At 49.7% G+C, this 12,578-nt stretch overlaps 1 protein-coding gene across 1 annotated transcript in view; it reads left to right on the plus strand.

The window, feature by feature from the left end:
* Nucleotides 1-2,578: 2,578 nt before the first annotated feature.
* LOC144122898 (uncharacterized) overlaps nucleotides 2,579-12,578 on the plus strand; it is a 70,319-nt gene continuing 60,319 nt past the window's right edge. The window contains exons 1-2 of the mRNA XM_077655871.1: nucleotides 2,579-2,693; nucleotides 3,115-3,186. Coding sequence (XP_077511997.1) covers nucleotides 2,579-2,693; nucleotides 3,115-3,186 — 187 coding nt within the window. The remainder of the gene's footprint in view (nucleotides 2,694-3,114; nucleotides 3,187-12,578) is intronic.

Genomic DNA, 12,578 nt, shown 5'->3' on the forward strand with positions numbered 1-12,578 from the left:
AATCTGTATATGCATACCTTATGTTGCACTTTCACTGCTGCTTTGGCTGGGCTCGTTGCGCCTTGGTCCTCACTGTGCATCCTTGAACTTGCACAAACTGGTGTAGCTGTCTGCTCAGGCAGAAAGGGTGTGTCAGAGGAGACAGTGCATCATCTGCCTTTTACATGTTACCTGCAAGCACTTGTGTGGAGATTTCCATGGTGATGCTGCTACTGAGCTTGGGGTTTGTGGTGCAGACATGTCCTGAAGCAGAAACAGTTTTGACGCGAGATTCTTGCTATTTATGTACAGCATCTCACCTGCTTTCTCTTGCGTAGGGACTTTCTTGTGGGAGTGTGCAAGTGCTTGCAGGGGGATTTGGGTATAGGTGAGGTGACCGGTTGGCTGAGATGCGGCCTCACACTAATGGCCTGAAGTAGGAACATTTTCACTACTGGAGACACCAGCAATTGGATGCATGAGACACCAATATTCGGATTCATTCTTTTACCTGCAAGCGTGTTGACTTTCTCAGTGGTAACTGAGCTCGCGAGGAGGGTGAGGACATCGTCTGTGAACTGGTTGCTTCTGGGCTTGCGTGCTCCTGCATAGATATGCCCTAAGATAAAAATTTTGTTGTCTGAAGCACTGGCCTTTCTGCTCACTTAAACTTACCCGCTTGCGTTTCTGTAATGACGTACGTGGCAGAGACTGAAGTCCTGAAATAGCACCGCAAGATGTGCTTGCAACCTAAAGTAAAAATATTGCATGAGCTGAGGCACTCGCTCTATTATAACTTATCACCCTATGCACACAGACATGGTGAGACACCACGACTGACCGCTGTCAGAATTCTGTTTAATAATGTAGACATGCCCGGCACACAGTCTCTCCTGCATAAGCCCTCCCGTCTAGTGCACCACTCTGAACTGCTGATACACAGCGGATTTTATTTAATTATCATAAACCTGATTCTTTTTATGTTGAATTGCTGCCTTTACTTTTGTACTGACATACCAGTTGCTAAATTTTTAATTGTAACTTAAATATCTAGCGTTTTGTTGAAAAGTTAGTTTTCTCTTTTTACTTATATTTGGCTGTAAATGCTCTAGACAACTGCTAGGCTCAGCGTTGTTTTTATAACTTACCCGTAATGAGCATTAAAAGTTTCACACTGAATGCAGGTTCTACTGGACATAAACAGAGCACAACCACAATTTGCACCTACCTGCTCACTCTGTACCTTTTGGAATATTGTTGGCACTGCGTCTGGTTTTAAAACGTGCCTGGTGTGGCCGCTGTAAAAGCATGACTGCTCGAAATGTCTTGAGTAGATCCTGCGCCCTATATGTAAATTAGGCAATGATGTCCTAATAGCGCTGAGCCACTTTTGCAGCAAGTCTTTGTTGTTGTGAGGAAAGCTGAAACAAAAAAATGACAACTTCGCTTACTTTTCATATACTGTTTCAATGACAAGCCTGTACTATATACCACTAAACGTAAGGCTCCACGAATTCTCTTCATGCATGTTGCATGCATACAAGACAATCTTAAAGAAAAAAAAAAAACACGCGACAGTGCCGTTACGAATTTTTCAGAGAACAGTACTCACACATGAAGAGAAATTCCCGATCCCTTTTGGCATCTTGTTTTGCATATGATGCACGATGGCGGCATTCTGCTGAAACTCTGTGCACGAGCGAGACAAAGCGGTAGATCGCGATGCGCGGAGCCACAGCGCGCTGCGTGCTTATTGCATTTACTGAGCAACTGACAGGCGAGCGTGTATAAGCGGACGGTTCTGTTCTCGGTATTCTCTTGTTTTTATCTGTGTTCTTGTGCTTTCGAGCGAAGGCGGGCTTACTCGCCCGGCCGACTGCTATGGCAGTTTCGGGTGTCGCCCTGAACGCTGCCGACGGGTCCAGAGTCCAGATTCTTGTGTGTGATCGACCGCCGTGCGCGCAAGAGATACGATCGACCAACGTGCGCACGGAAAACGAATTTCGTCTGCAGCGCTTTCCCGGCACCGAATCAGACATCCAAAACCAAAACAAGCAGAGAAGGCAACGTTCGTGCGAAAGACAGCGAACCGAGCGGTGGAAGTGAATGAGTCCAAAGTGCGAAGAGTAGCTAGAACGCACGGTCGAAAAAGAGGGAGACCGCTCTCAGTGGAGTATGCTCGGGAGTGCTTTGAGCAGACACATGGGGCGGAGAGGTGTGTAATGCAGAGCGTATTTGGCGTATCAAACGGCCGTATCTTAATTCTGTCCTGCAGTCTACGCTGTAAGTAGTAATGAACTAGTATACGTCGGTAACCTACAGCTGCTACAGCAGACGAAACGAAAACGAAACTTTCCCAAGTTTTCTTGTACAGGTCTGCATATTTCAAATTTTGAAACAACAAAGAGTTTGGCGTAATGCTCTAACATTTTTTGGATGTTTGAAGTTTTAGAGGTCTATTTTTAATGTGTTCTGTGTAGCTGTATTGAAAGTAATCGCAGTAGCGCAAACAACTAATAAGTACAGGCAACTATGGGAGTAGCAAGATGGCGCTGCTCGAGTGTATGACAACCTCCTCACCGCGCTTTACCCCCCTGAGATGAATAGTGCCACCGTGCAGCGACCGCGGCATGAGCCCAGCTTCACCGCCTGCAGCTACCTCGCGCCCCGCTTTCGAAAGCTTTCGTTCGCAGCGCCGCCAGGAACAGGTGGTTGTGAGTAGTCACATTTTTTTGCCTAAATCAGTAACGATCAACTGCCTTCGTAATTAAAACAAAATTTTGCGTCGTTTGTTGCACCACGCATGTGGCAAAAATAACGTTACCAGTTTTCTTTTAAAGCGTTTAACGTTACGCGACTTTAGCGTCGCCTTTTCGTTCGCCGGTGGCGGGGTTGAGCCGTGTAATATCGGCCATGTGCTACACTACCTGTTTTAGTACGCCAAAATGCAGTCTTTGTGTTGAGTTCTGGCGATTGTAGCTGTGGCGGCTTTCTTCAGCTTGTTTTTGTCGAATGTGCAGCCTCGTTAGTGTTGTTGTAGTGTGGCTGTACTCGGAAGCTGACAGATCGCTCCTGCGCTGCGGAAGACGTTCTTAAGCGCATGGAGTTCTCAAAAACTGCTCTGACGTACTGCAGCCAACGCCACGCCGGAGCGGCCGGCGCCCGACGCCCGATATAAGAAACGGCTTACCGTGATTGCTGACGAATGTAAGTACAGAACTGTAAAATGACTTCTATGGTGGTTCGTGGGGATGCATGAGGGCTGCGAATGCATTTAGGCGTGGTCTTTACGGCTTGTTCGCCGTGAGGTGCGAAATGCCAGCACGACACGATCGCTTGTAGAGAGGAGGCTTTTGACGCGCTCGCGTGCCAGCTATGCGGCTTTTAGATTCGCCCCCTTCCGCTCTTTGCGTCAGCACCGTTGCGAAAAAGTTATGTGATATGATTTGGTTTCGCGCTGAGAACAGTGAGGTGCCGCTCGATTCGTTATTCTGACTGAACAGGAGCAGCGCGTGAAAAGTAGACCATTAGAGGAAGAAGTGCTTGTAGCGGCGTGTGTCTTTTGATTCTGCTGCCTCAGTGTTTTCTCGATATGGAACATTGCCCGTTCTACGTCGCAGTCGCATGAAGTGCTACGTTTCTTAATGCCTTTGGTCAACGAAACTACGTTTAAAAATAGAACTATTCCATCGCAGTGCAGCTGATGTAATAGCACACTAGAAGGTCTGTCGTCGTTTTGTCTGAATTACGCTCAATATACTGGATGTCATTCCCCATTTTCAGTCAGAAGCGATAAAAGTATAACGTGATTCGCGAATCTTAGCTGTAAGGAAAATATGACTGGCTTTGTAAACCATTTTTATGGAAACTAATAGACTCATAGGTAATTACTGCCTTCACTCCTCAACACATTGGACTGAACCGCTAGAGGCTGTAATGAGATGTTGCTTCTTTGATTATGTTTACGAAAGCATCTCTCTAATTCAGCCTTTCTTCAAATGCGTCCTCAGTGAAGGACTGTACAACTACCCCACCGGTATCATCACGCTGCTACTGCACCTCCTTTCATCCGTCATTGAGCCATCGCTTCCTGAACTTGAGGTTAATGACATCATCAACCGGCTGGTGCAGCCTATCAGCCATTTATACCGGATATCAAGCATGTCACCTGTAAAAGAATAGGTATGTGTGGGTATCACAGACAGTTGTTTTTTTCTTGTCTTTGCTTGTAGCCTGACAAAAGTCTTCTGGCCCAGGATATCTCTATTTGATTTGTTTCTTTTTCACCTTTTGAAAGAGCATAAAGAAGAAAGGAAAAGGCTATTGCGGGCGTCATGAGAGCACTGCTCTAATCAAATGCATTGTGTTATAGTGTGTAATGCTTTTTTACAGTTTTAATGCTCATGCTTCTCCTGCTTAGGAATCTTGACCACAGTATAGACCAAATAAAAAATATATTTATGCTTCATGTCCTTTCTACATTAGTATAAAAGCAGCAATTAAATTTCATAGGTTTACTTCATCAATACCTACCTGTTACAAGGCACGGCAAGTTTGAAGTGAATCAGTGGTGTGATAACTGGCAGACATAACAGAATGGGCAATACATTATTGAAGAAATGAACGGCTGCGCAAATCAGGACACAGACAAGAAAGAGACACCACATGTGCATGTGATGTCTCTTTCTTGTCTGTGTCCTGATTTGCGCAGCCGCTCATTTGATCATGCACCAACTCGCCCCTCAGGCCGTTATTCTGAAGTACATTATTGAATATTAAAGTTCAAGTGGAACACTAGGAGAGTCAAAAGGTAGGAGATGAAAGACAAGGAAAGGTGCGCGCGCGCTAGTATGTCCCGGGCCGACCGGGCTAATATGTCCCGGGTCATCGCGTTTTAGACTCACAACGTCATCTCTTCGATGACAACCCTAGAGTATCAAGTTGCCCTGAGTGTCCTGGATGAACAAGTGAGCGTCCCACCCCGCTCAAACGTCAAGGTCAGCGTATTCGAAACTGTTGTCTGCTTCATTGTCCATCCGTTTGTTCATAGCCGCGAAAGCTTGCTGAGGCCGCTGAAGAGCGGCCGAGGGTTACAGGCATCAAAAAGTGAAAGCAGTGAGAAACGCTGAGCACGTTTTCCTGCACATACAAAAAAAGAAGCCGCCGAACTCGGCGGCACGTAAAAGTACCAAAAGCGGCAAAGAAAACCACGCGTGCTGCCCAGCTAAGAAAACGGCTAATGGTGGAGTCCCCTCAAGTCAGGAAAGCAGCCAGAGAGACCATGTGTGGTGCCACCTCGAACAGAACAGGTGTAAAATTAGAAGCTGGACGGGAGAGCGCTTCGGCACTTTCAGTACCCAAAGGGAACGCCGTGGAGGACTATGGTATGACCAATATCAATTGATGCCGATGCGCAACTATCGCTCTTATCACTATAATAGTAATAATAATAGTAATAATAGTTGGTTTTTGACGAAAGGAAATGGCGCAGTATCTGTCTCATACATCGTTGAACACCTGAAACGCGCCGTAAGGGAAGGGATAAAGGAGAGACTGAGAGAAGAAAGTTACAAAGAGGTGCCGTAGTGGAGGGCTCCGGAATAATTTCGACCACCTGGGGATCTTTAACGTGCACTGACATCGCACAGGACACGGGCGCCTTAGCGTTTCGCTTCCATCGCAACGCAGCCGACGAAGAAAAAAATTGGATACTAAAGCTTCGCCTTTAAGAGTGTAACGCGACAGCGTATTGCAGCCATGCCAGGGAGTCCAGGGAACGCCATCGCCCGTTCGGCGCAACGCCTTGCCCGTTAGACAAATCGCTCTGATACGTACGGTGAAACGGACGCCCGGAGCGGCAAAGCACGTAGAAGCGCTGCCAGGCGCCTTGCTGAAACGCCCGGAACTCAAGTTGCAGTCGTAGTTCGTCGGCACATCTTTCTCAACAAATCCAATGCCACGAACGCCAGCATAGCTTCCGCGCCGAACGAACGGGCAGCAAGCCGCGAGCTTCGTGGTGAACGCGTTTTGGATGTGCGCTGCGTTCTTCGCCGCTGTTACGTTTGGAGACGCCAACATGCCAAGAATATTAAAGCCACTGGGAATCATCAATCTCCCGAGGCTTCAAAGGGCCGTCGATGTGGTTGCAGCGCTACGAGTGCAGGTGGTGGCGTCTACAAGGGTCCTTCCCCCCCCCCCCCCCCCTGCTGTTTGAGAAAGGCTTTGGTGAACTCGTCTTTTGTTCTCAACACCGGACCCACCCAGGACATTTTTCTCCCGGAGGGGACGGCGGGGGAGCCGGCGAGCGGCGGAACTGCAAATCAGCCGTGACAAATGCGGCCGGGTTTAACTAAGCCAACGTCTCTGGAATCTTCGTGCTTCGAAAACAACTTCGACTTGGACTGTGCTTTCCCACGCTCTACGTGAAAGCTTCTGCGAACTGCGGTGGGATCCATTCGCCCCCACGCTACCGCTGTGAAGTGCAGGTGACTGACCTTCGACGCTCTCAGTGGGACCCCCTTCGGGCTATTCATCACTGAAGCCTGGACAGCGCGGACCCCAATCTGCCAGAAGTGGCAAGAGTGTGTGGCTGGGGGTGGACCCGGAAGACTGGACACGTGATCTACATCACAGTGATTCGACGCATTTTTAATGAACTAGATTCCCCAACTAGGGACCTGGGGACAGCGGACCCTATTTAAGCAGCGACCTGGCGTGTGTTCGCCAGCTCCCGATTCACTCTTTCAATCTTTGTATAAATGTAAATAAACCCTTCAGTCTCTTCTTCACCTCGAAGACCCTCTCATCTCTTCGTCAACCCCACTACAGCAGTCTCCCGATCCGGAACCCGGGGACACCGACCTTGGCGAGAGACGGCACAATCGAACCAGGGGCCCGCATCTAACAACTGGTGGCAGCGGTGGGATCGAAGCGCAATCCCCCAACACCGGTTGCCTGCTACGGGAGAGAAGCCCCACTTCTAACAACTGGTGGCAGCGGTGGGATCGAAGCGTAATCCCCCAACACCTGTGGCCTGCTATGGGGTTGGAACCCGCACCTAACAACTGGTGGCAGCGGTGGGATCGAAGCGCAATCCCCCAACACCGGTTGCCTGCTATGGGGTCGGAGCCCCACTCCTAACAACTGGTTGGCAGCGGTTGGATCGACCATGCGGCGTGGTGTTGCTTCCGTGGGTGAGTGCTTGAACTTTGCTTGAGATTCGCCAGGCTTCAAATGTTTGGGTTAATAACTTTGAACTGCTGGGAATTGAAGGAAGTTGATCAGTGAGTCTGAGTGTGTGTAGCTCACGTCAACAGTTGTTCAGCAAAGTCAAGGCTCAGAGCAGCAAACATGGATTTAATGAAGTTGCTAAGGAAAGATTTGCTGTCATTGTGTGAAGAGTTGGATGTAGAGGTAGGGGTTAAGATAAAAAAGTCGGACATTTGCAAATTGCTCTTGGAAACCGCCGAGGAAAGAATAATTAGCGATACGTGGGAACTCCTCAAAGCAGAGCGAAATAAAAAGGAAGATGAGCGGAGAAACATAGAGGAACAAAGGCTAGCGGCAGAGAAAAAGGAGCGGGAGCTCAGAAGGTTACAGCTCGCGTATGAGCGAAAGAAACTGGAAGATGAGATCTCGAGAGGCAAGACTCCAGAGAGAGCGAGTCAGGTCGGATGGTTCCAGGACAGACGTGACGACGTAAAACGCTACTGTGAAACAGCGCCCAACCGTCAGGAAGACTGCGGAGCTGTAATGTTGAAACGCAGTATCGAAAGCCACGCGGAGACAGAGGACGAAAGCTCAATTGCAGACGAGCAAGGCGTTTCAGGGGTAAGCGCTCAGGCCGATAAGCGGGCGGTGGATGACTGCCTTCAGGGAAGCGAACTGCCCAACTCGGGGGCAGCGGAAGGTCCGTGTGTCAGCGGTGTGGAGCTGACACTGACCTGCGAAGGCAAAGCGGCCAGTTTGCAATTGGATGAAGGTCTCCGAGGTGCCTCTGTAAAACTAGATCAAGCTAGTTGTGATCAGGAGACACAAACGGAAGTGTCTAAGCGTAAAAACAGGAAAAGGGCACCGACCAAGAAAAAACGGTTGAAATGTCAAGCCCTAAATGCAGGGGCGCAGACAGGTGCTAACGTTAGCACAAATAAAAGTGCGGCAGAAGGGAAAGAAAAGCTTTCCCGCATTGGGCCTTGTAAGCTTGCAGCTAAAGTTACTGGTCATGCGGCATGCGCAGGTGCTTCTAAAGGTGACCGCAGTAACAGAAAGAGAAAAGCGCATCTTGCAAGCAGGACAGGAGCGAGGTTCTTGAAAGGGCATCGGCCAGCGTTAAGACGCAGACAACTCCGACCTGACAGAAAGGCAGTAAAGATAAAGGCAAAGCGGCAGGAAGCATCAGTAGGCGCTAGTTTGCGAGACACCCGGTGCATGCGAGCTCAGGGGTCGAGCAACAGACACCACGCATGCAGGCGTGTTCGGCGCCCACAATTGACAAAGATGGGTCCTGCGCTTTCCGCACTGTATTCGAGGAAGCGCGCAGGGCGAAAGGGTAGGCGGGCATGCTTGGGGCGAGAACAGAGAGCAGCTTCTCGCTCCGGTCGCTGTCCGTCGCCCGGAATCGGTTATCGGCACTGCATGGGCTACCGGGGCCTACTGAGCGCGTCGAGGGACTGTGGAGAGGACAGTAGCGATCAGGAATGTCTTCTTTCAGTTGCCCTTTGTCACGAGTTGACAGTCGTACAATAAGTCAGAGCGCGACCCCGGCGGGCGCGGCTGAAGGACTAATCCTTTCGACGCGGGGGTGGTGAGCCATGTTTGACCCCGCGTAGCAATTCGAAGTAGCTGTTTTTTTTATTCCTTTTTTGTGCGTGCGTGTAAAAACAGGGAAGGAAATGCTACTTTGTTTTACGTTAATGATTTGGATTTGATCAGGTGTTACTGTTTTCGTAAAACTTAAATAAAGGTGATTGTGCCAGTGAGTAAGAAAGGACGTGTGTCAATTTGAGATGCTACCAAGTGATAAAGGCACTCACAGGAGTTCAGCGAAGACATTTCCCGAGTTGATGATGAGCTGTTTGCTTATGTAGAACCGTTCCAAGCAAGCAAATTTCTTTGTGTTTGAAAATTTGGCACAGGTTTGCTTTTTATCTTCAGTAGATTCAGAAATGTAGAACTTGGTCGAGATACCAAGAGCTTGTCGCTACATTCACTACATTAACAGCAGTGTTGCTAATGTCAGGCGAAGGCAAAGAAAGCACGGATATTTGTGCCAATTTGAGTACCTGTGTTTAACGGTGCTAGGTTAGATAGCAGATTTTGGTATTCAAAGATTACGCGAATGAAGTGAGGCTGCAGAATTCTGCAGAGAACAGCTGTAGCAGCTTTCTGTACAAGTGATGGGGACGAGGAGGCCGTCAGACCTCAAGATAGCCCCTATCGCTGAATTCCCGCAGCCCCGAACTAAGACGGATGTACGGTCATTTCTCGGTCTGGTGGGGTTCTACCAAAGGTACATACCCAACTATTCACAGCTAGCAAGTCCTTTGACCGATGCGCTTCGAAAGGAAAAGCCGAATAGCGTTATCTGGGACGCAGCAAAAGAAATTTCATTTCAGAGCTTGAAGAGCGTGCTGGTTTCGCGGCCCGTGTTACGCGCGCCGGACTACAGCAAGGAATTCGTGGTCCAGTGTGACGCCAGCGACCGGGGTATGGGGGTCGTATTAAGCCAAGTCGGAGACGACAATGAGGAGCACCCTATCCTTTATGCCAGCAGGAAGTTAACCGTAAGGGAAGAAGCCTACAGCGCTTCGGAAAAGGAATGCGCTTGTCTGGTTTGGGCCGCACAGAAGCTAGCCTGTTATGTTTACGGGGCGAAATTTACTTTCGAGACAGATCATTGTCCGCTTACATGGCTGCGTCAAATGTCGCCCAAGAATGGCCGCTTGCTTCGATGGAGTCTAGCCCTCCAGCAATATAACTTTTCTGTGCGATACAAAAGGGGCAAATGTCATGGCAATGCCGACGGATTGAGCAGGTTATTCCCATAATTGAGGTATCCGTTCGGTGGCAATTCGGTGCCTTTTCGTATTTTTTTTAGGTGCTAGTTAGCTTTGTTTTGGCGTGGTGTCCTATTATCCTTTTTCTTTTGCTTCCAAATTTTCCACCTCTCTTCAAGCCGTGTTCGGCGAATCGGGCTTTGGCAGCGAATTTGGCAGACATGGAAGCTGTTCTTAGTAGCCGAGATTACTGCTGTCAGCTACAAAATTTTGTGCTTACGTTTACATTGACAATGCAGTAGTATTGCAAAACAGCCTGGCGGCTCTCGGGTGAATTTCGTGCACTGCCTGGGGAGTGGCGCCATGTTGAGTGGCTGATTTCGACTAATGCCTCCGTTGTCCGAGGTTTAGGACTCTACTCTGTACTTGCAGACAAGATGAAGAAGGGCCTCCCACGCTACAACTCAAGTCATCTCTCCTCGACCAGTGATTGTGACCACTGGCCGATCGAGATTGTCCTGGCCGCGGAGGAGCTGTTACGTTTGGAGACGCCAACATGCCAAGAATATTAAAGCCACTGGGAATCATCAATCTCCCGAGGCTTCAAAGGGCCGTCGATGTGGTTGCAGCGCTACGAGTGCAGGTGGTGGCGTCTACAAGGGTCCTTCCCCCCCCCCCCCCCCCCTGCTGTTTGAGAAAGGCTTTGGTGAACTCGTCTTTTGTTCTCAACACCGGACCCACCCAGGACATTTTTCTCCCGGAGGGGACGGCGGGGGAGCCGGCGAGCGGCGGAACTGCAAATCAGCCGTGACAAATGCGGCCGGGTTTAACTAAGCCAACGTCTCTGGAATCTTCGTGCTTCGAAAACAACTTCGACTTGGACTGTGCTTTCCCACGCTCTACGTGAAAGCTTCTGCGAACTGCGGTGGGATCCATTCGCCCCCACGCTACCGCTGTGAAGTGCAGGTGACTGACCTTCGACGCTCTCAGTGGGACCCCCTTCGGGCTATTCATCACTGAAGCCTGGACAGCGCGGACCCCAATCTGCCAGAAGTGGCAAGAGTGTGTGGCTGGGGGTGGACCCGGAAGACTGGACACGTGATCTACATCACAGTGATTCGACGCATTTTTAATGAACTAGATTCCCCAACTAGGGACCTGGGGACAGCGGACCCTATTTAAGCAGCGACCTGGCGTGTGTTCGCCAGCTCCCGATTCACTCTTTCAATCTTTGTATAAATGTAAATAAACCCTTCAGTCTCTTCTTCACCTCGAAGACCCTCTCATCTCTTCGTCAACCCCACTACAGCAGTCTCCCGATCCGGAACCCGGGGACACCGACCTTGGCGAGAGATGGCACAAACGAACCAGGGGCCCGCATCTAACACCGCTCACCGTGTGATTGCTGCGTGCCCGCACGACTCTACTGCGCCCGAGCGACAGATATGTCAGACGCGTCACTTCCTTTCATTAAAATCAATTTTCATTTCACATTCCTTACGGCGTGGTTCGGGTGCCCACAGAGATATGTGAGACAGGCCTCACTTCCTTTCCTTAAAACCAATTTTCGTTTTATATTCCTTCCCTTGCGGCGCGCTCCGGGTTGTCCACCGAAGTATGTGACAGGCGTCCATTCCTTTCCTTGCGCTGCCGTCGTGCGCTATCTGTTGGGGCAGTGTCGTACATTGCGAGGAGGAGGAGGAGAGATTTTAAAGCTTAAGTTTTACTGGCCGCAGGTTGAGCAGTTTCGCGTGATTCCTGGAGAGCCGTGCTGCGCAAGCGCGAGGAGCAGTGACTACACACGGTGAAATTCTCTCGCTCCCGAGTCACAACTGCGCATGCGCCACTATTAGAACCGAGCCACAGGTGTTACGCCGCTGCGCCACGCCTTTCCTCAAAATGGGGGGGAAAGGAAATGGCGCAGTATCTGTCTCATATATCGGCGGACACCTTAGCCACACCGTAAGTGAAGGGATAAAGGAGGGAGTGAAAGAAAGGAAGAAAAAGGTGCCGTAGTGGAGGGCTCCGGAATAATTTCGACCACCTGGGGATTTTTAACGTGCACTGACATTGCACAGCACACGGGCGCCTTAGCGTTTTGCCTCCATAAAAACGCAGCCGCCGCGGTCGGGTTCGAACCGGGGAACTCCGGATCAATAGCCGAGCGCCCAAACCACTGAGCCACAGCGCGGGTCTTTTCTCAAAATGCAACTTTTCATTTTCAGTTTTATCTTTCTTGTTGCGCTCTCTCCTTTATTCCTTCCTTTACGGCGCGGTTCGGGTGTCCACCTAGATATGCGAGACGGTTATTGTGCCATTTCCTTACCTCAAAAACCAAACAAAACAAGTGAGCCGACGGCGTTTATAGAGTTCATTGGCGTCAACTTTGCTAAGAGCGTTCATTTTCACGAAAGTAAACGCTCACAACCGGCTCCGTGGGCCAATGGAGACCTCAATCTAGCTTTCGCTTTGCATATGCTGGATTAGCTGGGCTAATCCACATTAATTTTTTCGCTCACGGGGAGGACGAGGATTTTTTCGCTCACGGCCGATGCCGAAGACACCGGTTTTTCTGCGACACGAGCTTCTTACGCTATCGCGTTA

This window comes from Amblyomma americanum, chromosome 1, assembly GCF_052857255.1.
Source record: "Amblyomma americanum isolate KBUSLIRL-KWMA chromosome 1, ASM5285725v1, whole genome shotgun sequence".
NCBI lineage: Eukaryota > Metazoa > Arthropoda > Arachnida > Ixodida > Ixodidae > Amblyomma > Amblyomma americanum.